The 27139-nt window shown below is 42.3% G+C and overlaps 1 protein-coding gene across 3 annotated transcripts in view; it reads left to right on the top strand.

The window, feature by feature from the left end:
* PID1 (phosphotyrosine interaction domain containing 1) overlaps positions 1–27139 on the top strand; it is a 225584-nt gene that overhangs the window by 85515 nt on the left and 112930 nt on the right. For 2 of the 3 annotated variants that reach the window (XM_045867800.3, XM_045867799.3), the window contains one exon: positions 16803–16949. The exons of the other annotated variant lie outside the window; for it this stretch is intronic. In XM_045867800.3, coding sequence (XP_045723756.1) covers positions 16803–16949 — 147 coding nt within the window. The remainder of the gene's footprint in view (positions 1–16802; positions 16950–27139) is intronic. 3 annotated transcript variants of the gene reach the window in all.

Raw genomic sequence — 27139 nt, 5'->3', positions numbered from 1 at the left:
CTTTGAAAGATGTCACTTTTTGGAATAAGCACAGGGAGCCTGGGTTGTACTTGAGGCCGATAATAGGAGGCGGCAGGCATGGGGATAGTGAAATCCATCTTCAGCAATCGCAGAATTCCCCCCCCCCCAAAAGTCCAGTTTGGCATCAGTAGAAGATTCTACGGGAGAAATTGCACCTAGCTCCCCAAACATACCTTTGTGGCAGCAGATATAGCAAAGTCCATCTGGATCTGTTTCCTGAGAGAGGAAATGAATGAAATGTGTGTCACATGTATCATGCAGTTGTAATACCATGATTATTCATGTTCATGCTGTAAAAATATCTTTTCAAGTAATTCTGAACCATAATGTTGAGTGGCTTATGTTTAGGTCGATAATTGACTGAAGGTGGTGAGTGGAGGCAATGATAAGAAATGGTCTTACTAGGGCCCCTGCGTGGTTCAGTCAGTTAAGCATCTGCCTTCAGTTCAGGTCATGATCCCAGGGTCCTGGGATTGAGTCCCACATAGGGTTCCCTGCTCCGCAGGGAGCCTGCTTCTCCCTCTGCCTGCTGCTCGCCCTGCTTGTGCTCTCTCTCGATCTCTGTCTCTGACAAATAAATAAAATCTTAAAAAAAAAGAGAAAGAAATGGTCTTACTTGTTTTAAATCAAAAGAAAATTTGTTTAAGACCAGTGGTCCTCAGAGAGGGATGGGCGTGGCGTGGGCGTGGGATTATATTAGAATCACTTACTTACTCCCCTCCCTTGTCCTTCAGTATATTATCCTGCAGGATGGGAGTGGGAACAGTTTGCCTGCCATGTGCATTTGAAAATACTTTTCACTTGATTCTGTCCTAAACTACTCTTTTAGGGCTGGCTTTTTTTTTTTAGTATTTGAAAATATTAAGTGTCTTCTTGCTGTTGGGAAATACAGTAATGTTGTTGTTCACAGAGACCCTAATAGTTTTTACTGACAACCAAATTGACTGATAAACCAGAACAGCTTGAAATAATAAAAAGTTACATTTGACAAGGAAAGTATGGCCTGGGACCATAATGAATCACTATGAATGAATCAATAATGAATCACTCACTCAAGAGCTCTTTGTTTATCCATTGTTTGCTTGCATTTCTTATTATGCAACACAGTGAGCAGTGAAGAAAGCCTGGCTAAGACTGTGGTGGGTTGAATTTGTAAAGACTTTGCTGTGAGATTTTGGTAGCTTTAAATAGTGTCTATAAGCAGGGTGTTCTGGTTACTGCTGTGTAACGAATCACCTCGAACGTTAGCTGTATAAAACAGCAGCAGTCACCTGTTTTGCTAACAAATCTGCAATTTGGATAGGACTCTGGTGCAGGGCGGGGGGGTCAGCTGAAGTAGTTCATGGGGATAAAGAGGCACTTCAAGATGGCTTATTTGTATGGCGGGCAAGCTGGTGCTGGGTGTCAGCTGGGAGCTGAGGAGGGTTGTCCTGGTCTCCATAAGCACCTCTCCTTGGGTCTATTTGAGCTTCCTCACAGCGTAGCAGCTGGATTCCGGGGTTCACTGCTGCAAGAACAGCAACTGGAAGCTGCCAATCTCCTAAAAATTGACTAGTGGGGACATAGACCCCTCCTCTTGAGGTGAGGGGTGTCAAAGAATTTGCAGGCATCTTCAGTCTACCACAGACCAAATTAGATCACTTATCTTTGCCTCTGCATCTTTTGACATCTCTCAGGGTCCTTCTTTACCTGTACTGTCTCCTCCCACCCCCGATGTTTTTTCATGTATTTTCAGAGGGGGGCAAAAATTGGTTTTTGAAGGGGGGAGGATCTTGGATATTACAGTGGGACTACCTATATCACAGAACATAAACATATACAACACATCTGTGCTATTTAAAATTTCATGGGGGTGAGGGAGGCAATTAGGAAAAAAAAAGTCTAAGAAGCCTCCTTAGGGGACAGATAATGTAAAAAACTTTGAGAAACGCTGCTTTACTTCTAGCCCAGATGTGTTATCTTCTCCTCTATAAAGCCTATCCCAATCCAATCCCAGCAAAGTTAATTGTTCCCTTTTTGTACACTTATAGACATTTTATTTATAAGTCTGCCGTGTGTTTAAGCTGGTTGTATGATGCCATTTTCTCTCTTACTTGACCGAGAGCTTCCTAGATCCATAGTATCATGTACCTACAGTCTGCCTATAATCCATATTTAGTGAGTTGAGTTCAAATGGACGAAGGGGAATTAGGTTTTTTCTTGATTTGGGTTCTTCCAGAAATAAGACCCTGAGGTAAGGATTTAAGTGCCAAGTAGCCTTTTGGAAAGTGAAGGAAAGACTGGTGGGGTGCAGGGAAGTGGGACAGGGAAGGAGAGGAAGCCCATGAAGGGAATGCGATCAAGCCAGCTACCGTGTGTGATCAGTGCTCAGTCCTGTGGGGGAAATTCTCAGAAATGTCAAAAGCCAAAACCAAAACTAAACCCAAACAAAAAAACATCACAGCTCCAAGTTAGACCATTTATAGGGCTGGGGAGCTGGGGTATTTATACTCTCACTCTCCGCCATTCATTGATTGAGGACTCCCAGGGTTGTTCATGGGCTGCACTTGGCTTCTGGGGCTTTGGAAAAAGCCCCAGGCAGAGAGAAACAGGCACTGGTGGTGGAAGTCCGAAGTGGGAAAGCCTGCGGGCTGAGGGCAGAGCACCAACAGTTATAAGCTGGAGGCTTCCTTAGCACTGAAGCACTAAACTAATCAGAGGAAAAGTGATGAAAGGTTTTTGTTTGAAGTGGGGAACTCCGACTTTCTCATTGTCAGTTTCCCTGGTTGAAGTTCAGCCCCATGAAGACGGGAAACATGCCTGTCTTCTTCAATACTATGTACTCAGCAGAGTCCCTGACTCCGTAAAGAAGAGGATTAATGAATCCTCTAAATGGCTGAATAAACCGGCACTAGGATTTAAGAGGTATGTTCTTTATTATGTCCCAATTCAAAGGAGGTCAGAGCAGGTAAGACACAAGCTGGTAATGAAAGCTGACAAGTGTCAGGTGCAATTTGTCTTCAAGAACTCTTAGAAAACAGACTAGCTACAAGGTAGATCTGTTCCTGGGGTGGCCTGGGCTGCTTATTGAACCACTGGTATTTTGTGACTGAGCAGTTGAGGGTCAGATTCAGCTCCACTGAACTCGGGCAGGCTCAGGCCAGGTCCCACCCACTTACTTGGGTGTCTTTTCCTGAGGAATTTAACATCTTGGGTTCAGGTACAGTGAAAACAAATAATCTTGACTGGCCAGTGAAATAGCTGTGCTTGGATGAGCTTGTGATCTTGGAGAATCTACATGGTGTGTATCTTTCCTTTCTGTCATGGGCTGAATGGTGTGCCCCTCCCCTCCCCCCCCAAAAAAGATATGTTGAAGTCCTGAGCCTCAGTCCCTCAGAATGTGACCTTACTTAGAAATAGGGTGTTTGCAGAGGTAACCAAGTTAAAATGAGGTCCTTAGTGTGGGACCTAATCTAATACGGTGTCCTTAGAAATTTGGACTTGGAAGCAGACACACGCAGAAGGAAGATGATGTGAAGACAGACACAAGGTATCCATGTGCATCTATAAGGGATGTATCTACAAGCCAAGGAATGCCGAGGATGCCAGCAGGACGAGAAGCTAGAGAAGGCAAGGAAGGACTTTACCCAAGAGTTGTCAAAGAGCGTGTGGCCCTGCTGAAGTCTTGATTTTGGACTTCTAGCCTCCAGAACTATTAGACAATAAATTTCTGTTGTTTCAAGCCACGAGTTTTTGGTACTTTGTTATGGCAGCCCTAGGAAAGTAGTACTCTTTCTTTTCTTCTTCTTTTCTCTTTTTTTGACAAAGACTTTTCCAAATGGTTGTCCCCTTCCTCTCTTTCTTCTTCCTCGTTGCTTGCCTTCTTATGTATGGTGCACTGATTAATAGTTGACATTTGCCTGTGGGATCCACATTCCAACCCTAAGCCATTTGGAGGACAAAGGCTTTTCTTCAGATGTTTGGACCTTTTGGCGGTACCTCAGAAGGGGGTCATTTTCCTCATTGAAGTCTATACCAGGATTGGATGGGAATGAGCCTTTCCTGCTGTTGGAGTGTGGTGGGACGGGCCTAGGAGATGGCCTATCTCTTTTACATGTTGCTTCTTATGGGGCTGCAGGTACAGATCCCTTCCTTTCCAAGGAAACTTAATGGATATGCCTGATTTCAGGGGACCCAAGTGAGGCCATTAGTCATGGTTCTTGTAGCTGAGATTTGCTGGCTTCCTGCCAGGGAGGTGGGATGTTTGTCTGGTTGTGGACCTGGACCAGAGCTCATTGACAAGGTGATTTTCAGAGAGGAGTAGTCTGGCTGAGGGTAGCGGGAGGTAGTATGGAATCAAGGAATGGAAGGGAATCAGCTGAGATGAGAACAGTGTGACTCAGGCATGTGTTTAGTTTGAAGGCATGGTTTTTTAATTCCAATAATGTTTTTCTCCACTGAATTATTTGTTTCTGCATTAAGCATTTATCTAGTAGCTCCTCTGTGTCAAGTGCTTAGCTAGGGACAAGGGATACAAAGAGACAGTAGGGAAGCAGTACATTCACGTGTGACAGGTGGCATGAAAATCCTGATTATTGTCCACGGCCCAGTTCAGGCAGAAAGGTTATTTTACCTGGACTGGCAGGTAGGGAGCTTCGGGAAAGCCTTTATAGATGTGATCATAACTGAGAGGAATGCTACCAGAATATAAGAGCTGTCTTCCTTGATATGGACAACTTTTTACTCTTTTTTAAAAAAAAACCTCTTCTGACGGTATCATGTATAGTAAATGAATTCTCCGTCCTCTGTGGATGACTACAGCCTAGTGCTCTCCACTGAGCCCTGATCAAAAGCAAACTCTGGCTTGCCCAGTCTCTGGCATGGTACCTTCCTGACCATCTGAAGCCTGGGGACAAAATTATTTTTAGTTTCTTTCCAACCTGCCAAGATAATGTTCAGTCGTGTATCCACCAAAATATAGTCCTGCAGGGGAATTTTGCCTAGTGAAAATGAAGTGAAAATGAAACCAAATGAGCGTGGATGGAAATATATGTGTGTTCATAACATGTATGTGCTATGTCCTCATGAGCAGAGGATTCACTGACACCATAAAGCAGGCATTTCCGAATGGAACATGAAGGTGTCCCTGAGGCTGTACTCGGGGACTGAATGAAGCCCCGTGGGGAAATAGGAGAAACAGCCTTTGGAATCTCAAACTCATAACGTGTGGTTTGGTTTCCAAATCTTACCTTGTTTTGTCTGACTTCAGTCTTTTAAAAGTGTGTTTATGCTGTTTTGCTTTTATTCTCTGCTCTGTGCCCCCATTTATTGCTTTGGAGGAAGACAAATACTTGGGGTGTTTCTTGCTGTGCACTTGCTTTGGTCTGGGTTTTAAAGGCTGCCTTGGGTTTCACTCATGCGAATGTGTACATCAAAGAAGGACGTGGTTAGGCGTCCACCTGATCTGGGCCTCAGCCACTATATAATGGCAAATAGCTGACATTAACATTTGCAGAAAATTAGTAGCAGTTGGCTTTTGGCATGATAGAAAATATAAATTAGCAAAAGGAAAGAGAGCAAAGGGAAAAAGAGGAAAAAATTACGTGCAGTTCAACAACCTGGAAGTGGTACTGTTCCTGCTTTTGTATATGTGCTTCCAGAGGTTTTTGTTTTTGTTTTTGGTTTTTTAAAGATTTTATTTATTTATTTAATTGACAGAGAGAGAGTGAGAGAGACACACAGCGAGAGAGGGAACACAAGCAGGGGGAGCGGGAGAAGGAGAAGCAGGCTTACCACTGAGCAGAGAACCCGATGCGGGGCTCGATCCCAGGACCCCGGGATCATGACCTGAGCCGAAGGCAGTCGCTTAACCAACTGAGCCACGCAGGCGCCCCAATGTTTTTTGTTTTTTTTAGAGAGAAAGAGAGAGCCCACGCATGCACGTGAGCAGATGGGGGAGGGGCAGGGGGAAAGAGAATCTCAAGCAGACTCCAAGGTCAGTGCAGAGCCCGACATGGGGCTTGATCCCACGACCCTGAGATCATGACGCGAGCAGAAATCAAGAGTTGGACATTTAACTGGCTGAGCCACCCAGGCGCCACTATGCTTCCAGATATTTTAAAGTGGTTGTCTAAATTTAAATGGCAGAAAATAGGAAGCGAGAGAATAAAGATGATTTGTGTGTGTGTATGTGTGTGTACATGTACCAGTTATTCCTCCAGGTAGTTAATATACATCGTCGGGGTAAATACTGCAGGATATGTTAAAGACTCAGGGCCTTGACATCGGAGTGCCTTAGAGTGAATCTGCCCTGCTTTATTCAGAATGTTATTGGAAGGTAAAAGAGATAATCCTTGTCAAGTGCCTTTGGCACTTGATGAGAGGTGTGGACCCATCTCTCTCTCTCTCTCTCTCTCTCTCTCTCTCTCACATGCACACACATTTATATCAATTACTGGTCCTATTGTAGGATGAGTCATATATTTAGACTCATAACTGAACCTAGGATTTTCTGATTCTAAAACCTTTCATTTCATCCTATGCCTTATACTATTGATTACAAAATGAAGTCTATTATGCACTTTTATTTATTTTTAAAAATTTTATTTATTTATTTGAGAGAGAGGGAGAGAGCAAGTGAGGGAGCACAAGCAGGGGTGCAGCAGGGGCAGAGGGAGAGAGACAAGCAGACTCCCCGCTGAGCAGGGAGCCCGATGCAGGGCTTGATCCCAGGACCCAGGGATCATGACCTGAGTCAAAGGCAGACGCTTAACCGACTGAGCCATCCAGGTGCCCCTTTTATGCAGTTTTAAAAGATGTTGCAGCAGCAACCTTATCAGCTCTAGATGGGTGCAGAAGTGATCTGGGTTAGCATGCTCGTCCAGGACTGAACCAGTCCAGTCATTACAGGGCTGGGCTTCTGGGCTTGTCTGTAGCTCAGGGGGACGTTGGACAAGTGACTGCACTTTTCTAGGCTTCAGTTTTTCATCTGTGAAATGAGGGAGTTGGTCTAGGTCATCTGGAAAGTTGCTCCTGTTCTTAATATTCTGCATTTCTGGGTCGTAATTCCTCCTACAGAGAGTTTCAGGATTCATGTGCCCACATTTGTTTGTGAGCGAGCATAAGGCCAAAATAGAAGAGGAGGTGTCTGAGAAGGGAGGGAGGAAGCTGACCACAACCAGATAGTAGTCAGCATCCACGGACACATAAATATCTGAGCTGGAAAGAAACAGGGTTGGGGGAAAAGGACCTTTGGAACTTAAGGATAATGCTAATATGTATATCATAACATTTTATGTGTATCTCTCCAAATACAAAGCATTCTTCAGTGCACTTAGTTTTGGTTGATTAAAAATATAAATTTGACTCTGGCTTCTGCCTACAATGAAGACAGTAAGAAGAACATCACTCTCTATCCTATTAATGGGAAAAAGCCAGCTAATTTACAAAATCAAACCTTCTCTTGAACCCATCACAGAGCCGGGGTCAGAGTACATCCAACTGGCCTGATATATATACAAAACAGGGCCTCCAAAAAGAAAAAGACACCACATGAATTATGGCTCACTTATAGTGGGGAATGGTGGAGGATGGCCTGCAAGGCAAGAGGGTAAGAAAAATTCAATTAACATTCTTAACTAATTTTTAAAGGTCAGTTGTTGGCTAGTACTGGCATGAAGAGCCCATGATTCCTCTTGACCCAAGGGGAATTCGCATTAACTCATAGGCCTTTCTTAACAGAGCACCACTGGGATTCAGGAGATCTACTGACAGACAGACTGGAGGCCAGAGCAAGCCTCCTTTGATGGTCCAGGCCTGGAGGAGGGGTGTGGCTGCCATGGTCAAGGCCATGCACCCCAGCTCTTCTAAGGAACACAAGACTGCTCATGTGGGAAAGGGTGAAACATCCTGTGCTCTGAAGGCTTAGGTGAAGACCCATTGTAACATGTGGAGAGGAAAAGAAAAAAGTCCTCTGCATCTGGAGGAAAGGCAGGGAACCACCCTGGATCCAGACAAATAGAGGTCTCTGAGCAGTGGGGACAAAGATGAGGTCACTGAGAAAGCCTGACTTCCAAGACCATAGGACACAGGACCTTCGTAAGGCTGAAGTGGAGCAAGAGGGAAGAACCCTTCCTTGCCCTCCCCCCAACACACTCTCAGGCTAGAAGGCACCTAGTGTCAAGCAACTGCAGCTAACCTATGGGGGCAGGGGAAGCATGGGGAGGGAGACGCTGTGAGTCCCAGGTCCTCAAGATGGAGGAGGAACGTAGAGACACACCTCCTAGCGAAGTAGACCCCACCCTAAAGACAGGGTCAATCTAGAGGAATCCAAATCTGTGTGCAGCAATAAAACCCAAGCCAGACCAGTTCCAGACGACATTGACTTGGTGTACCACACTGATGCCCGAGCAGAAAGGATGTGGTCAGTTTCAGGTTTAAGTGCTATTTCCCTCGGTCTCTACTGCACACGATGTCCAGAATCCAATAGGAAAATAGGAGAGGCACAAAGAGCCCGGAGGAAAATGATCCATAGGGAGGAGACAAAGCCATGAACAGAACCAGGTCCAGAGATGACTCCGATAGGGAATTTAAAATAACTGATAAATATTTAAAGGCTCCAGTGAAAAAAGTGGAGAATAAGCATGAACATATGGGGAATTTCAGCAAAGAAAGAATCACACAAAAGTGCTAAGGAAAACAAGGATAAGAAGGAAAACAACAACAGAGTGAACAGAGATGAAGACCTTTAATGAGCTCATCAGTAGACTCAGCAGATGCAAAGGAAGAGTGAGTGAACTTGCAGATAGGCCGTTGTACTGATTATTGATTTTCTGTGTTTTACTTTATTGATTGATTTTCTCCTCCAATCTTTATTATTGGTTTCTTCTACTCACTTTGGGTTTCATTTACTCTGTTTATTACCCCCCCTCTTTTTTTTAAAGTTGAAGCTGAGTTTATTGAAGAGAGAACTTTCTTCCTTTCTAATATTGGCATCTTGTGCTATAATATTCCCCTTACATACATTTTATGTGGCATCTCAGAATTTTTGATGTGTGATGTTTTCATTTGCATTCAGTTCAGAGTACGTTCCGCCTTGTCTTTTGATTTATTCTTTGATTTAGGGGTATTTCGAACTGTGCTAGTTTCCACGTATTTGAAAATTTTACAGAGATCTTTCTGTTGATTTTCTTTTGTAGAATTTGAATCCTAAATTTACTGAGGTGTTTTTTATTTTATTAAAAAAAAAATTTCTATGGTCCAGAATTTGATCTGTTTTGGTGAAGTGTATTCTGTACCCTTGAAATCTGTTGTTTTTGGGTGGAATGGTCTATGAATGTCAATTATATCAGGTTGGTTGGTGGTGTTATTCAAACTTGAGAGTTCCTTGCAGCTTTTCTGTCTATGTATTCTATCCATTTTGGAGAGACCGGGATTGAAATCTCCAACCGTATTTGTAGTTTATGTCTATTTATCCCTTGTGGCCTATATTTTGAGTGAATTTCTTGTAGGCAACATAGAATTGGGGCTCCTTCTTCAAATCTCACTAAATCTGCCTTTTTTTTAACTAGGGGTATCAATTTTATAGATTTTAAATCTATCACTTCATGATTTATTTTCTCTTTGTCTCATCTGGGTTTTTATTGTTGTTACCTTTTCCCTCTCCTTCTGCCTTCCTTTTTTATGATTCTGTTCTATCTTTTCTATTAGTGCATAGAGCTCTTTGCTTTGTTATTTTAGTCATTGCTTTACAGTTTATAGCCTACACCTTTATTTATTTATTTATTTTAAGGATTTTATTTATTTATTTGACAGAGAGAGAGAGCACAAGCAGGGGGAGCGGCAGAGAGAGAGGGAGAAGCAGGTTCTCCGCTGAGCAGGGAGCCCCACACGGGGCTCAATCCCAGGGCCCTGGGATCATGACCTGAGCCGAAGGCAGACGCTTAACCCACTGAGCCACCCAGGCGCCCCTAGCATGCACCTTTAACTTACTGCCTTCAGATGATTAGTACACCATGTCACGTGTACCATCAGATGCTTACAATACCATACTTGGGCTTCACCTTTTCTGACCTTTGTACTCCTGTGTGTGTTTGCTAAAATCCTCCTCCTCCCCAGTGAGCTCTTCGTGAGCCTTGGGGGCTTTCTGCAGGCTCTGTGGGCATTGAATTATTTTTGTGCCTCTCCCACATAATCTCTTGAGGGAATCTGTGATGTTCAAAAGAAATGCTTCCATAATTAAAACTGCATGAATAAATACGGGTGTGTGAACATGAGTATTTTCAGTTAGTTTAATAATAGCGATCATTTTAACAGATATAGACAACCTTTTAAATTTAGGAGTGTCTGGAGGGAGGCCTTTAAAATTAAGTTGGAACTTTTTTCAATAAGGCAGTTACCAGGACACTTTGCAGCAAGAAGGGAAATGCCAGGGTGCTGTAGGTCTTTCTTTTCTTGAAATACCAGATCAACATAAACTGCATTAAAAAAAATTAATCCTCGAAGTGAAAGAGTGTGATTTTGAATATGCTTGCTGGCTTTGGGGGTAGATTTTCCAACCCTGTTTTCCTTTTAAAAAAGGACAAAAATGAAAAACAAAATCTTTTGCATTAAAACTTACTTACATGAAAATTGAATGTAAGTACAATTTTCTTTTATTCATTTATGTGATTACTCTTAATCATGTAACAAATCATTTGCTGTTTCTTTAACAGGAAAGTATTTTTTCTTGCTTTTATGTTATTTTTGTTTTGCTTTGTTTTGTAAAAATGCCAGAATAAATATTTAAAAACAGAAATCCAAGAATTTACATTAAAAATGAAAAGTGAGATCTTCTGGAAAATCACAGTGGAGTTTCTTTTCTCATGATTGGGGGTTGAATCTACCTTTTTAAAAATAAGTGGTATAAAACGTAAGGAAACCACAACAAAGTTTAATTAATTCTTACATACCCTCCAAGTAATAAAATGAAGTGTGGTTATGAACAGAACGTGAAAGCCTTACTGAGTTTTGCATGCTGGTACAAATTAACATTTGTTTGGGGTACTGAAGTTTTCCACTTATTTGGTTCACCCACTTGTTCCTTGTGATTCTCTTCAGGAGAACATTTGCAATATTTCTGAAGCTTGATTAGGGCCTTACTGAATCAGTAATTTGCAAGTTAAAACTGACCATTTTAGCCAGCCTTCACAATGCAAGGATGAACCAGGGATTAAAACCTTAATGCCTTTTCTTTAATTTGAGTGAAGATAGTGTTCCAGTTATCTTAGAAAAAGAGGAAGCAGGATTTGCCTTCAAAAGATGCTTTATATTTTGGATACAGAGTCAATACAAAGGTGAGATACACCGGATTTGAATTGGTAAAATATGTAAATCCTTGCCTGCTAAACAGTCAGAGATTAATGTCTGAATAGGAGTAGGAAGCGCCAACTGTAAAATTATACAGGGCATGGCGATTACCCCATCCGCATAATGGGGCTTGATTTAGAGGCTCTATTTTAGGATTGCACGTAAAGCACCCAATGCAGAAAGCCGAGCTTTGTTTAATTTGTCCGGGGCAGTGCCCTAATTTTCTACAATACTATTCACTTCCCTCCTTTAAGAATGAATAACACATTTTCTTTATGGAACTCTGTGCGTCTTTCATTTGGGAGCAATCGCTTTTCCAAGCTTCTCTATTAGATTCCTCTTTTGTTGCCTTTTTATAATGCTCCTGGATTATGGTAAATTGCATTGTCTTTGTTGCACTTAGTCTGCCCACGCAAAGAACAAGCAATACCCTTTTTGACGTGGCATAATGTAGCACTTTACACTTGACAGAAGGGAGAGCTAAGACCTGGGAAGTTCTGATAGACCTGGTTGTCCCACCTCTGTCTTTGCTACCCAGCAAGAGAGCTTGCCACCTGAACTGGTGTCATTGTGGGTGTGCTCTTTGGCTATCTCTTGAGACTTGGAATTCATCTCATTTAGGCAGAAGCTCAGAGGACTTTATTGTAGACGTGAATAACCTGGGGACTGTAATACCTCCTTTTGATTATTATTGGTGTTTTACCATTAAGGTTCAGCCTATTCAGGTAACAAAGTGCAAGATTCACTATCTTTTTCTTTTCTTTTCTTTTTTTAATATAATGGTTCTTTTGGCTTCTGCAGTTTAACATTTATGAAGTCCTTTTAAAATTTTGTTAGTGGTTCCATTTTATTGTCTCAGGTGATTTTTCTTTTCATTGAAAAGTAATTTGTGTTGGCGAGACTCTTAGTTGCAGGGATCAGACACTTAACCCAAGCTTGCTGAAGCATCACAGAGAACGTATTGGCTCATATTCTCTGTAAGTCTATGGATGGATCTGAGTCAGATGTGGCTGGATCCCGGGCTCAGCAATGCCAAGTCTGTGACCCTCCGTATCCTGGCCCTCTTTGTCTCTGTGCCATCTCGTTTTCAGAATGACCTTGGCGGGTGAGCAGGTCAGCAGCTGCTTTGTACTCACATCACCCTGGCCTGGCAACTCTGTAGTTCAGGCTTCTGGAAGAGTCTGTTCAGCCAATCTTGAGTTTCCTCTGAACCAATGCCTTTAGCCAGGTATACGCAGTACTTGGGTGGTCAGCCTGTGTCTCATATTCTTTCCCAGGGTCAGGGGACAGGGACAACCCCACTCCACAGAGCAGCTAGATAACAGGGGAGACATTTCCTCAAAGGGGGCACAGGAGTGTTCTTATCACAAACAGTGAAAACTATCACACTTCTACCACTCGAAGATTTACAGGAGCAGCTCGGAGTTACATAAAAATGTTAATTTTCTATAAAAAGATGTATTATTGTAGACTCAATGACTCGTGAGATAATTCACAGTGTATTTCCCTCTTTACCCTCATCCTTTCATTGTGGGCAAAAAGGACAAAGCCATTAAAGAAAAAAAACTCATTTTAAAAATTTTTTTAAAAGATTGTATTTATTTGACACAGAGAGAGAGAGCACAAGTAGACTGGCTGGCAGAGGGAAAAGCAGGTTCCCCTCTGAGCAGGGAGCCCATGGGACTCGATCCCAGGACCCTGAGATCATGACCCGAGCTGAAGGCAGATGCTTAACCGACTGAGCCACCCAGGTGCCCAAAACCGATTTTTTTTTTAAAGGAATCATTTCTCAATTTCACATTCAGATACTGCCTTAGTGTCTCTGTTCAGCTAGTCTGATGAACTCACACGATTTGCAGTTGTCATTTGATTCCCCAGTCTCCAGCTACTGTGAGAACCCCTTTCAGGCAGAGGCTCACATTTGGTTTCTGTTCCAGCTGCGCCTGCCACAGTGTCTGGCTGAGCACAGGTGTTGGGGGAGGGTGCACGGTGGGGGCCAGGGAGCTAACATGGGCCACTCGCCTGCCGGCCGGGAGATGCCAAGGCTCTGAAGAGTTAGGTAGCTCAGGTTACACAGCCCGTGTTGAAGTTGGCATTTGAACTCCATGATCCTCCCGTCCCCAATTTTGGGTTTTAAAAATGTTTGTTGATTTCTTTTACTTGGCTCTCCGGCTGCGTGTGTGTGCCAGTCTGCAGCTTCCCGTCTCTCTCCGTGCTCAGCGACTAGACCAATAGCCATGATGTTTGGTCCCACAGTGGGGGCCGGAGGACAGTCTCCGAGCTCCTGGGCATTGTGGTGGTCCAGCCTTCATGAGAATAGAGTCGCCTCTGGGGCCATCTTTAGGAACGTACTGTGTGGCAGAAGTCAGGCTGAGTTGAACCGTGTACTTCTCATAGAACTCCAGCAAAATGGCAGATGGGGGACAGTGTCCCCACTTGCTCGTTACCTCCTCTTCTGAGCCACTCTCCCCTTTGCCTTCTTCATCGTGTGGCCTCAGTTGCTGTCCCGCAGGGACAGCCAACTTTGCCTCTCACTCTTAGGTGTCTGTGGTGCTCTTCTCAGACACCTTTGCAACCCCCAATGTTGGACGAGAATCAATTAAGAACAAAGAAGCTTCCAGGTTAATATGAAAACGTGCCTTTTTGTTTTTAAAAAATACAAATCAGTACTCCCTGGGAAGTATTAGGGTAAATCTCTCCCATTTGAAGAAATTCCAGGTGTGGCAACTTTGTATCCTAGAAGGTGGCACTATTGGTCAGGGTTAGATCAGAGAGACAGAACTATTAGGAGATATGCCGCAAGGTTTATTCAAGGAACTGGTTTATGCAGGTGTCGATGCGGGCGAGGCAAGTCTGAGATCCTTGGGGCAGGCTATCAGGAAGGGTGGGCTGGAACTCTCGGCACAGACTGAAGCTGCCGTCCAAAGGTAGAAGTTCTTTCTCCTAAGGGAAGCCTAACCTCACCTGTTAAGGTCTTTCAGTGGATTGAATCGAGCCCACCCAGGTTATCTAGGATGTGTCTGCAAATTCAGATGATTACGGACTTTAATCATACCTACAAAATACCTTCACAGCAACACCTGGATTAGTGTTTGGTTGAGTAACAGTGTAGTAACCTAGGCAAGTTGGCACATAAAATGGACCATCAGCGTGGCCAGCTGAGAGTTCTAGTAGATTCTATGTGGACCTGTGAAACTGTTTTAGGCCCTTGGGGTCCTTCATTGAATAAAACAGTTTCTGCTCTTATGGCAGATGACAGAAAATAAGATAAACAAAATACATGATTTTGTAGTGGTGATAAGAAGTGACGAGAATAACAAAGCAGAGGAAGGGAATAGACGGTGATGAGTATATATGTGGGCAGAACTGGCTACATAATTTGTGAGGCCCAGGGCAAAGTGAAAATGCACTATCCTCTACTCAAAAAGTTGAAAAAAGTGCCACCGAAGGTATTGAAACATAAAACCTTTTTCCTTTCTTTCCTGAATCTCTCTCTCTGATAGTCATGGTGGATTTTTTTTTTGTATTTTTGTTTTGTTTTGTTTTTTCTGTTCGGCTGGTTGGTTGCTTTTGCCATGTCATGTGTGGAAGTAAAGTTCAAAATTTAGATTATAACACGAACCTGCCATTCATCATTATGTCGTGCGGTGCCCACTTTAAATACAAACACGTAGGGGTGGAATCATTGAAATCACATGAGCTGCATTTCCTAGTTCATGGGTGCATCTGAACATCGTGCTTACCAAAACAGTGGAGACATCCTACAAAACCAGCTCACCTGTTTTTCCTTCATCTCTAATACATGCACATTCTCCCGACACCTTACCTTTGGTTTGCTGATTCGTGAGGAGGGACAGACGAGAGTAGGAGGAGCTGTGGCTGCCCTGTCCCTTTCCTTCTCTGTTGTCATTTTTCAGTGTACATGGTTGCCTACTACAGGAAAGTCATACAAATAAAAGGGATTTGCTAGAGTTCCTTGATCACTCATGTTTGTTAGAATACAAGTGACTTCTTTCTGCATTTGAAGCAAGTTCTACTTCTAAAGCATGGCTCCTTGGGGCTGCCAGTCCTCTGATTACTGAGCCATAGGCTTAACATGCTTACCTTGTGCCCCCTTTGCATTTCGTCGAATTCCTAGGCATCGGGCTGCACGTACTGTGTGTATTTCCTCTACTCTCGCATGTATACTACCATCTCATTGGTCTTAGCTTATGAAACGCAAGCTCAGAGATAAAGTTATGAGGGATTTCAAGATTGTGACATTAACCCAAGAGCATTAAAGTAAGCGTGGAGCTCTCCTGAGCATGGGACCCTGTTGTCACCGCACAGGTTGCAGGCCCGTGAAGCCATCTGTGCGTGTCTGTGTGTATGTGCACATGCACATGCTATTTTAGATAATGTTGATAAAGGAGGACTGTCTCATAAGGTGACATTTGATCAAGGTCCTCAAGAAGGTCAGGAAGCCAGATATGCAGATACTAGGACAGGCGTAGCATGTTCAGAGGTTCCAAGGCACATGAGTCTTTGCCTTATTCTCAGAAGTATAAAGAGGCCGCGGGTGGCTGGATCCAAGTGAGAGGGTGAGGGGTGGGAGATGAGGTTGGAGAAGCAGAGGTCCCTGAATTGTGCATGGGCTCCAAGATCAGGGAAAGGACTTGGAATTTTTCTATAAGAAGGGAAGGCTTGGGAGAGTCTTAGCAGAGGGTGACATACCATGATTCGATTTTAGAAGGCTCCCTCTGGCTGCGCTGTGGTAATACTCCACATTGGGGCAAGGTTGGAAGTGGTCAGACCAGCTGCTATGGGAGACCAAAGATGGGGCCTGGACTGGGTGTATACACCCAGTGATTAAATGTAGCTGGATTCTGGGTATATTTTAAAACCGGTGTCAATGGGAGCTGCATGTAGAATAGATATTTACCTAGAGTCCAGCAGATGAAATGGTCTATTGAGAAGTAGTGAATTTCCTAAGTTCCACAGCCAATGAATGGCAGAACTGGGGAAGACAGAGAGCAGGAGTCTTGTGTTCTTTTTCACTGGGTCTTCTCCTTTTCCATTAACTCTAGATGGCTCCTTCAAATAGCTCTGTTAAACATTCTCTCTTGAACATCTTCCCTTATTTGGCTGAAATGGGCATGGTTGAATTGCTAGGATTCTATCTCTATATATCACTTTGAAAGAACTTCTCAGAGCAAGGACCTAGGTGATTCTCCCACCACCCCATGTTCCCGTGGTCTCTGCATGGGGGTTGGCCGTCTCCTATGGTGTCACATTAGTGCTGTCCTGACAGTTTTTTCCCTGCATTTTATGAAGTATCCCTTAACATCCCCTAGTAAAACAGAGTTCATAAAACAAAGATTTTGCTCCTGAGTTTGATGTGCAGTTGCATCACGTACAATGCCCAAAACTTTAACTGTAGTTGGCTTGCATATTTATTTATTTATCTTGCTTCTCAGCACTTTCAGACCATGCTGAAGTCCAAGTTGAATGTCCTCACACTGAAAAAGGAGCCCCTCCCGGCAGTCATCTTCCATGAGCCCGAGGCCATCGAGCTGTGCACCACCATGCCCCTGATGAAGACAAGGACTCACAGTGGCTGCAAGGTATGTAGATGTGGCCAGCAGGGGCCCTCTTGGTGGGACAAACCAAAGGACGCATAGCCTTAGGGCACTTGTTTCCCAGTGGTGACTTTTGAAAGGAATGAAAATGTAACCCGACTAATGAGCTCCATTGAGTGATGGTTGGATGAATCCATATCTTGCTGTATTTTTATTTATTTATTTATTTATTTATCTTTTTAAAAGTTAACATATAATGTATTATTAGTTTCAGGGTACAGGTCTGTGATTCAACAGTCTTACACAATTCACAGCGCTCACCATAGTACACACCCTCCCCAGTGTCCATCACCCAGCCACCCCATCCCTCCTACCCCCCTCCCCTCCAGCAACCCTCAGTTTGTTTCCTGAGATTAAGAGTGTCTTATGGTTTGTCTCCCCCTCTGGCCCCATCTTGTTTTATTTTTTCTTCTCTTCCCCTATGATCCTCTGCCTTGTTTCTCAAATTCCACATATCAGTGAGATCATATGAACTTGTCTTTCTCTGATTGACTTATTTCGCTTAGCATAATATCCTCTGGTTCCATCATCATTGCAAATGGCAAGATTTCATTTTTTTGATGGCTGCATAATATTTCATATATATATATATATATATATATATATATATATATATACCACATCTTCTTTATCCATTCTTCTGTCGATGGACATCTGGGCTCTTTTCATAGTTTGGCTATTGTGGACATTGCTGCTATAAACACTGGGGTGCACATACCCCTTTGGATCACTACATTTGTATCTTTGGGGTAAATACCTAGTAATGCAATTGCTGGGTCATAGGGTAGCTCCATTTTCAACTTTTTGAGGAACCTCCATGCTGTTTTCCAGAGTGGATGTACCAGCTTGTATTCCCACTAAGAGTATAGGAGGGTCCCCCTTTCTCTGTATCCTCATGGAACATCTGTTGTTGTTCAGAAACATCTGTCGTTTCCTGACTTGTTAATTTTAGCCATTCCGATTGGTGTGAGGTGGTATCTCATTGAGGTTTTGATTTGTATTTCCCTGATGCTGAGTGATGTTGAGCATTTTTTCACGTATCCCTTGGCCATTTGGATGTGTTCTTTGGAAAAATGTCTGTTCATGTTTTCTGCCCATTTCTTGATTGGATTATTTGTTCTTTGGGTGTTGGGTAGGAGATCTTGCTGTATTTTTAGCAATCGAGACTGCTCTCTATCGTTTCCAGGTATACATTAAAGACATGAGTTCTAGTATGTATGAATAAAATAGTCTTCTCACTGTATTTGCTGTAGCCCTGTGGAACTCTGGGGCTTCCCAAGAAAAATTCTGTCTTTAGTGGTATTTCCTCCCTTTGTATTTGCACTCTGAATAAAACACATCTTAAAGAATAAAAAACAAGTTTCTCAACAGTGTATTCTCCTTTAGGGGTTATTTTGCATTTTTGTTTGGCTTCAGCTCTCAGAATTGATACTAATATTCATGCCTCAGAATCCATTAAAAAACATTTTTTTTTCATTTATGTAAACTGTAGTGCTGACATTAAAAAACCCTAGAAGTGAAATGTATAATTTTGGTAAGCTTTTGGGTTCTTTCTCCCATGATATTCTTTTTTGCATGAATTGATGAATATAGCGATCAGTTCAGAGGTAACAAAGAAAATATGTTTATGCATATTTTGTCATCAGCAATTTGTTTTGAGGAGTAAAAAATTAAATGGGCAGAAATTTGAGTAGTGAAAATAAAGTAAAGCAAAAATGTATGTTTGCTTGTGGGTTTCTATTATAACCCTGTAGACAGACTCCTTTCCTTATTGCTTTTCTAGGTTAGGGAAGTTAAGGTCCATCGATCTTTCTTGTGGGAATATTCCATCCCCTCCCCAGTTCTTGCATCGCTGTGGTCCAATTGGAGCCTACAGAAATCTTGAGTGATGGCTGTGTACACAAACCTCCACACATGTTCATCCATCCCGCAAATATCTCGCTGTCTGCCCAGCACTGGGGACAGTGGGAACAACACCCACCAGCATCTTTGTAGGTTTTAACTTTTAGTTGGGGAGGAGGGAGGAGAAAGTACAGGTAAATAAGCATTGGCTGTTGAGAAAGCCAGTAGGGAGGAACTTGTGGAAGAATCTTTTAGGCAGAAGGGACAGGGAGTGCTAATTCTCAGGTGTGCTTTGTAATGGAGAGGAATGGGCAGGAAGTTGAGAAAGTTGTGTTCCCTGACGCAGTCAGTTAAGGGTCCAGGTAGAGAATGAGCCTTGTCATCACGGTGGCAAGGAGTTTAGGCTTTGTTCTAATTACTGTGGGGAACCGTCAGATTTTGGCAAGGGAGTTATATGACTCCATTAAAAAAAAAGTGATTTTAAATGGCAACTATGCTAAGGTGAACTTTCAGCTTCCAAAGAGCCAGAAGCTCTGCTTCAACTGGAGGCAGTTGGTCCACAGAACTGGCCTTAGGTCCCCATGTATGCAATGCTTTTGGTGAATTGATGATACAAAGGAATTATAAAAATACTCATTAAATTTGAAAGTGATATGAGATCAAATTGTGTTATACATATTTTAGAGATTTCCTAGAGTCATTTTGAATTCTGTTCCTGTTGGGGAAAATGGTCCCTCAAAAGCAAGATGAAGTCAGTAGGGACAAGTGAAAGGAGGAGAGTTTCGTTTGATAAAGGCTGCAGGGTATGTTTAAATGGGAGGGGAAAAAAATGCAGTTACAGAATAAAAGACCTAGCAATCCAATCAGGAAATGAAAGAAGTGTGTGTGTGTGTGTGTGTGTGTGTGAGAGAGAGAGAGAGAGACAGAGAGACAGAGAGACAGACAGAGAAATATGCTAGAGAGAGAAATATTTGCTAGGAGAATAAAAACTATCATTTTCATGAAAAGGAGCATAGGGTCTGAGATTCATAGAGTAATTTATTTTTCTGTGTATTGCCTTAGGTTGTGTTTGCTAATTTTACTTCTAAAAGAATGTTGGAAAAAATAGAAGGAATTCAGAAGAGCACACGGAAGAGAGTGAGGTTGCCCTGGCATCAGTCAGTGGGACTAGGTAGACAAAGGGAGATCACTGATTTCACCTGGACATAGGGAAGAACTTCAGCATTCAAGGTGAAGAACATATTCCACTGGGCTGTAGAAAGTTTATAAACTCGCCATCCCTAGAAATCTTGAAGATGAGATTCCAGGTGTAGATAATCATGATCTGGAATCAGGGATCTGGGCCAACTCTAGCTTTATGATTCTATTTGAAGGAAGAAAATCCCCAATGTATCATTCTTCAAATGGTATACTATCATGTGCTTTATACAGTTACATTTTAACCTAAACGCACTGGAGTTACATTCTTTAATTCTCAATGACAATCTCATGTTTGTGTTCAGAGTCACATTCTTTCAATAACAAAACAACAAAACAGTGACATGTTTGAGCCTTGAAATTTCTGTTTAGAATGTCCTGACCTCCCCATTCCGCCCCACCCCCATCATCCACAGGAACAAAATGCAATGCTTCCTCTCTGATTCTTACGAGTAATTTAGCTCACAAAATGCCAGCTGCCGAAGGAGGAGCTCTCTCTCGGGCTCACGCCTGCCAGGAATAATGAACACAATGTAGCCCAGGCCCAGCTGCCGGGCCAGCGGACAGGACCCTCCATCTGCACACACTGCTAGTTCTTTTTGCCTCAACAGCTCTCCAGGCGTGCTTGCATAACTGTGGATTTGGGGAGGGAGAGAGGCAGGGGGAAGCAAAGGAAAAGGGTGTTGAAAATGGATTATGGTTAGCACCATCGAGGCTCTGGCTCATCTCAGATTTCCCCTTTCCCTCTGATCTGTATTCTCGGTGGGTTCTGATGGCATTGCCCTGCCAGGCTATTCATGTTGTGGGCAGCTGGGTCTTTGTGTATTTTCCTCTATTGCTGCCACTTTTTTTTTTTTTTTTTTTTCCTGGAGTGGAGTTATTTAACTGCAAAACCCACTGCATACCATTAGGATGCGCCTGCCCGTACTCTCGTCGGAGCTTTTCAGGGTATCCGATGCTGTGTCTGATTTTGCCCCAGCAGCAACAATGGTCGGTCATACCTGCCTTCTCCTGCCTACCACCGAATCCGAGGTGGCTTTGACTTGTTAGCAAACATTTAATTTAATTAATAGTCATTGAAAGCCTCCTGTGTACATGGAGTTGTGGAGAGAGGCATCAAAGCAGACGGTGCGGGTAATGCAGTTTGTAGTCAAGTGGAAGGAATAGATGAGTGCCTGAACCAAGAAACCTCCAGAGCTGCTGAAACTCATGTTGTGTGTCAGAAAGCCCTGGAGGGCAGGTTTCTGGACCTTCTTTCCAGAGATTTTGACACAGGCGCTCAGCTTCACAGGCAGAAAAGAACCTGTACTTTAAAATAGACTGTGCAATTTACGTGACTGTGGGGCCCGGGCACTGCCTGGAGCTTGAGGACCTGAGCTGCAGAGTGGTGTATGAGAAGAGCCACGTAAGTGACGTAAGTGGATTCATGCCCGGGGAGGTGGGAGATGGGCCGGGACATGGAGGATGGAGCTAGCTGACCATTGTGGGGTTAGGACAGGTTTGCCACAGCTGACCAGGCGGCTGACATCCGAGAAAGACCTGGGCTGCGTAATTTGTGCATCAGATGTGTGTGCCCTGCGGACAGCACCTGTGGATACCGCCTTATCCTACAGGGGGCGCTGGGTTCTTTGTTGGATTGACTCACTTCTGGGCCTACTTGCCAAAGTTCTCAAAGCCTTCATGAAATGGTGATAATGATGATGATAATAATACTTAGTAATAAACGACTAATACAGAACTAATGATAATAATTAAGAGCTGATGTTTATTAATACATTAAGCACTCTCCTATGCACTTTTCATGGTATAGAACCATTGGGTCATCATGAGGACCCAATGGTTCAAGTGTCATTTGTAGCCTCATTTCTCAGGTGAGTTAACTGAGGCAGAGAGAGGTTCTTTCCTGTACCGGAGTATCCAGTGAGTAACTGGCAAAGCCTGCATTTGAACTTCATCAGTCTGTCTCCAGAGCCTCGGCTCCTCCCCACTAGATTCCACCCCCTCTAAGGACCTCTGAGTGGTTCCCATGTGTCTCCAAAGATAGCTCTTAAAACTGGCTGTGTCATATGATTTTAGCAAGTCATTTTGCTTCTGCAAGCCTCAGTTTCTTCATCTTCAATAGGCGAGAACCAAGGTCACTGTATCTCAGGCATTCTTTTATCTAAAGGCCCAAGGCTCAAATTTACCTTGTTTAATTGGATTAGAATTTTGTCTTTGTTCACAAAACCCAGAAAGCATGGGGAGAATGTACTAAAAGTATCATATAATTTTACCCCTAATATACCTCTCAGGCTCTCAAATTTGGTTTTCAGAAAAGAGAGAGAGAGGGAGTTTATAGTGATGAAAATCACATTCCTTGTAAAAAAATATATAGGAAATAAAACACGAAATATCCATTGAGTTCCTATATGCCCACGTGAACACTGTATAAAACCTATTCCACAGAGATAGTTCCCAGCTTTATGGCATTTATAGTTTTAAAGCAAAATAGTAGCAATGCTGAAACCAAGATGCTGACACATGATTGGGGGTCTGGAACAAGTTATAACATTTATCTTTCATTTAAAACCTTTTATAAAGTTTGTGAATGGTGGTAGTTTAAGTGTAAGGATGTCGATTAGTTGAAGAAGGAAGATGACATGGAGGCCACATACCTGGGGAGGACAGATGGGGAAAGAAGCAAGAAGGAGAAGTAAGAAAGTTGGCGGTTCCTTACATAGGTCTCCTGTTTGGATCTGAATCTGCTTGCCTTTGTTCTGGTTTACCTGGCTCTCTTTCCGCTGCACCTGCTTACTATAGCTGGGTGGAGCCAACATACTGAGATTGGACTCCAGGAGGGATATTTCTCTTGGCCGCCAGACAGGCTTTGGGAGTTGGTGGTGAATAGGGCTAACTGAGCATATGATATTTCTTTCTGCTCCCCACCCCTCATCCCTGGTTCTCTCGTTGTTCATGGTGAGAGTGCTCTTGTCTTCATTCTGCAGCTTGGTGGGCATCCGGCTGCCTCTGTCCCCTCACGCTTCATCCTGGGCCCCACCAGGGCCTCACCTGGGCCTACTCTCCCACAGAATGCTCTAGCTCCCAAATCTCTCCTCCCCCTGAGTGAGGCACCTGGCTTAGCATCACGTGAAGTCCCATCTAAGACCCTCACTGTCCCGTTCCCTTTTGTGAGGGCAGAAGCCATCAAAAACTCTTAATTCCCAAGAAGGGACTTGTGATTCATACAGCATGACGGTTTTCATATTACTCTTTTTGAGATTCGTGCATCAAGAGTAACTGCAGCAGTAATCACTAGCTCTCAGGAAGGATGTGGTTGATTCCCAGTTGCATGGGACGGAGAAGTTCCTGAGCTGAAGGCTTTGCAGGCAGTCCTCAAATCCTACCATTTTGCACCCTTGTAAGACGGCCAGTCTTAGAAGTGAATTCCAGCAACCCTACTTGGGATGAGGGCTCCTGGTTTGAATTTAAATATATTTAAAATTAGCATCATATGTATCTATTTCACACAGATTTTTGTGTTTATTTGATCAGTTTTGTATTTAATTAGAAATGTAGTCATGTTTTCTCTCTCTCTCTCTTTTTTTTTTTTATTTTAGCTAAAGGCCCCTAATTTTACCCATTCACACAAGGGAGAAACATTGATTATACCGTGTCATCCTCATTGAATGCATTTGCAGCCTTTTCTTGGTGTAGGTAATTTGGGCATGAGTCCAGTTCTGCCGATTGCATAGACTTTCTCCTTGCAAAATACGTTTCTGATTTCGATATCAAGACAGAATACAAATAAAATAAAGAATAATAACATATGAAGTAAGATTCAGGCATGTAGTCTTTATTGGCTCTTTAAATTTCTTGGTTTAAACCAAAATGTAAACTTCTAGATTCAGAATAAATGGTGTCTAATTCCAATCCATTTTCTCTTTAGTCTTTCTCAAACTTTACTGTAAACATATCAAAGCACATTTACTCGATCTTGTTTCCCCAAATGTAGAAAGGTAAAAGTTGGTGTGAGGTAAAATCTGTTGTTTAAGAGACAAGCTTTTATTTTTCTGCAATTTTTACTCTTTGTTGATTTGTAAGTTTTCTGACCTCTTCCCCTCCTTCCTCTCTCCCTTCCCTCCCTTCCTCCCTAATTTTCTTCTTGAATTCATTTCTTTCATCAGCTACAAGAATATATTGTACACTCTCAGGATTTTCCAGATGTTAATAGGGACACAAAAATAAACAATGGTTTTGGGTCCTTTGGGTTGAAATAACAGAAAACCTAACTGGAATTGACTTAAGTCATTGAAATTTATTTGCTTTGGAATCTGCAAATTCCAACAGGAGGGAAGAGGGAGGGAGATCCTAGAGAGGCAACAAAAGCGTCCTCTACACCAGAAAAGATAGGCTTAATGACCTGAGGGCGGACAAATACATTCTGTAGGAAGAACAATGGCAGTAGAAGCAAATGCAAATCCTCAGGTTGCAGAGCATTGTGGGGTGGGGGGTGGGGAGGGACTTTCCTTCTGTGTTACAGCCCAGCCCATCCCCTTGAATATGCATGGGAGATATTCTGGCACAGATGAGATGAGCCTCTCGGGGGATCTTTGACACCTTCAAACTATTTATTTCCTGGTGCCCCACACTGTGAGGGCTGTGGCTGAAAAATGGGCATTTTACTCTAGAGAACCAGATGTGGCAATAAAGCTTCACGTTTGGACTCATGTCAAAGACTACATCTTCCTGTATCTCCAAATGTCACTGCCTATTTTACTTCTTGTCTTCAAAAACTCTTGGGAGATCAGCAAAGATTCATTAGTGAAAAATGGGAAAACAATCTAAGTGCCTGAAAGAGATTATTATAATATATTTGCTCCACAACACTATGGAAAACACGCAGTCATTAAAAATTCTGTTGTGGAAATTATACTGGTGTGGAAAATTTTCATCATGTATTAAATGAAATAAAAACCTGGTTGCAAAATGCTAGTAGGTTTTTATTTTTGTAAAATACTGAAATATGAACAGAAGTGATCTCTGGATAGCAGGATTCTGGGTAAAACTTGTGATTTTCTTTTTTTGGGGGGGCTTTTTTTGCATTTTCTAAATTGTCAACAATGAACAAATATTACATTGGTAATTCGTTTTTAATAATACATTTTAAAAAAGAAATGTTTCTTTGGATGAAAGTTTGGATGGACAGCTATGTGGAAGAAACTCCATTCTAAATGGAGCATTTTGGAAAACAGCTTCTTCTAAGTCACCCTGACTCAGACATTTGCTTCTTCTCTTCACCCAAATCAGAATTTCCGTAGCTTCAGGGAAAGTGACATTTTCCCATCTAACTTGTGACTTGTCCGGTGTCAGACGTGTCTGGTGTATTCAGCATAATTGTCAACCTACTCAAATGCATTTGCAGGGATGATGTGGCAGGCTGCTTAGTGGCAACCTCAGAAATTTATTCTCTCACAGATGTGGGGGCCAGAAGTCCAACATAGGGATCACTGGGCAGAAGTCAAGGTGTCCAGGAGCTTCCTCTGGAGGCGGTAGAAGAAACTCGGCTCCTTGCCTCTTGCAGTTTATGGTGCTGCAGGCATTCCTTGGCTTGTGGCCATAACACTCCAGTTTCTGTCTATGTGGCCAACACTACCTCCTCTTCTGCCTATTTCAAACCTCCCTTTGCCTTTCTCTTGTAAGGACACTTGTGGTTAGATTTAGTGCCCACATGATAATCCAGGATAATCTCTCTAGCTCAAGATTTTTAGCTTCACCAAATCAGCAAAGACCCTTTTTCCTTTTAAGGTATCATGTCAGGTTCCAGGAAAGAGGACCTAATATTTTTGGGTGGTCTTACTCGGCCCGTTATAGATAGTTTCTTTATAAAGGAGGAATTCTAGAAATGCCAAAATTCCTAAGCAAAAAGAAATATAATGCTCCTAGTTAATCAGTTATTTAGGTTATGTTATTTCTTGAGCCCAAGAAAATGCTTTCATTGGAATTCAGAAAACTACTTTAAAATACAGAATAATGAGTAGCATTGGTCTGTGGAAGTAACTTGATCCTAGGTTGAGCCAAAGTTTTTTGTTTTATTTACTTTATCAAAATTTCTGAAAAGGAAGCACTGTCTTAAAGTTTTGAATGGAACACGGGTTTAAGTCCTGACCCTTTGTAGTCTACATATTAGATTAATATGTTTGTAAAGCATTCCACAGTTCTACCACAGGGAAGGGAAATAATGTTTTGCCTCCCCGCCTTCTCAGTAAAGCTATAAGGATAATTTTGAAAATGATACAGAAAATATTATGAGTGTAATATGTGTGTCTGAGAGAAGTATCTCATTATGAAGCTATTTTCCCCTCATGACTTCCTGTTTAGCTTGTTTGTCTTTGAAACAATTTGTTGGTTTAGTTCTGAAAATTTAGTTTAATCATTATCTGAATTTAGGGTTCATTTATTTGGGAAATACATTAATTATTTTACAAATTTTCCTGGATTAATTCTGTGGATAAAATAGAGTTCCTCTGTGGTAGATTTCATTTGTGGGGAAACCTGCAGAAACACCACACAGAAAACCAATTAAGTTGGTAAAAACTCATTAATAATATACTTTATGGTTTCCAGCAGAGACCGTACAACTTGCTCGAGATGGTTACAAGATTAAGATAACTTCAAGCTAAAATTATGCAAATAGGGTGCTTAAATATAAGAAGGTAACATTTAAAAGACATTTTTAAGTATATATATTTTTTCTACTTATTTTTGGTCATGTCATTTTTTTTCCCCAGTGTTTTATTTACTTTTTACACTAGAGGAACTTCTATGTTACCATACCAGTGCATCTGCTGCTAGAAGGGCTAGTTTAATTTATTGTCTGTTAAATGGCAAATGTGCGTTAAATAAGGAAGCATCAGAAGGTGTAGACTAAATATAACCTCATATAAGCCTAGACTCTCTTTGCAAGTGATTTTTTCTGCCTTAAGTTTTAAAACTGTATCAAAGCAATACCTGCAGAGATTTACCAAAAAAAATCCCAAAAAACAAAAAATGAAACAAAAAATAAAAACAACCCTATCAAATAGTAATAAAAAATGAAACATAAACTGTTTACCTGTTCCCTTCATCCCTCTCACACCCCAGTCCTGCTCCAACTGTAA

The sequence above is a fragment of the Mirounga angustirostris genome, unplaced genomic scaffold (genome assembly GCF_029215605.1).
Source record: "Mirounga angustirostris isolate CCGP_5_RB_7025 unplaced genomic scaffold, mMirAng1.0.hap1 SCAF_3, whole genome shotgun sequence".
Taxonomy (NCBI): Eukaryota; Metazoa; Chordata; class Mammalia; order Carnivora; family Phocidae; genus Mirounga; species Mirounga angustirostris.
This window is presented reverse-complemented; position numbering and strand designations above follow the sequence as displayed.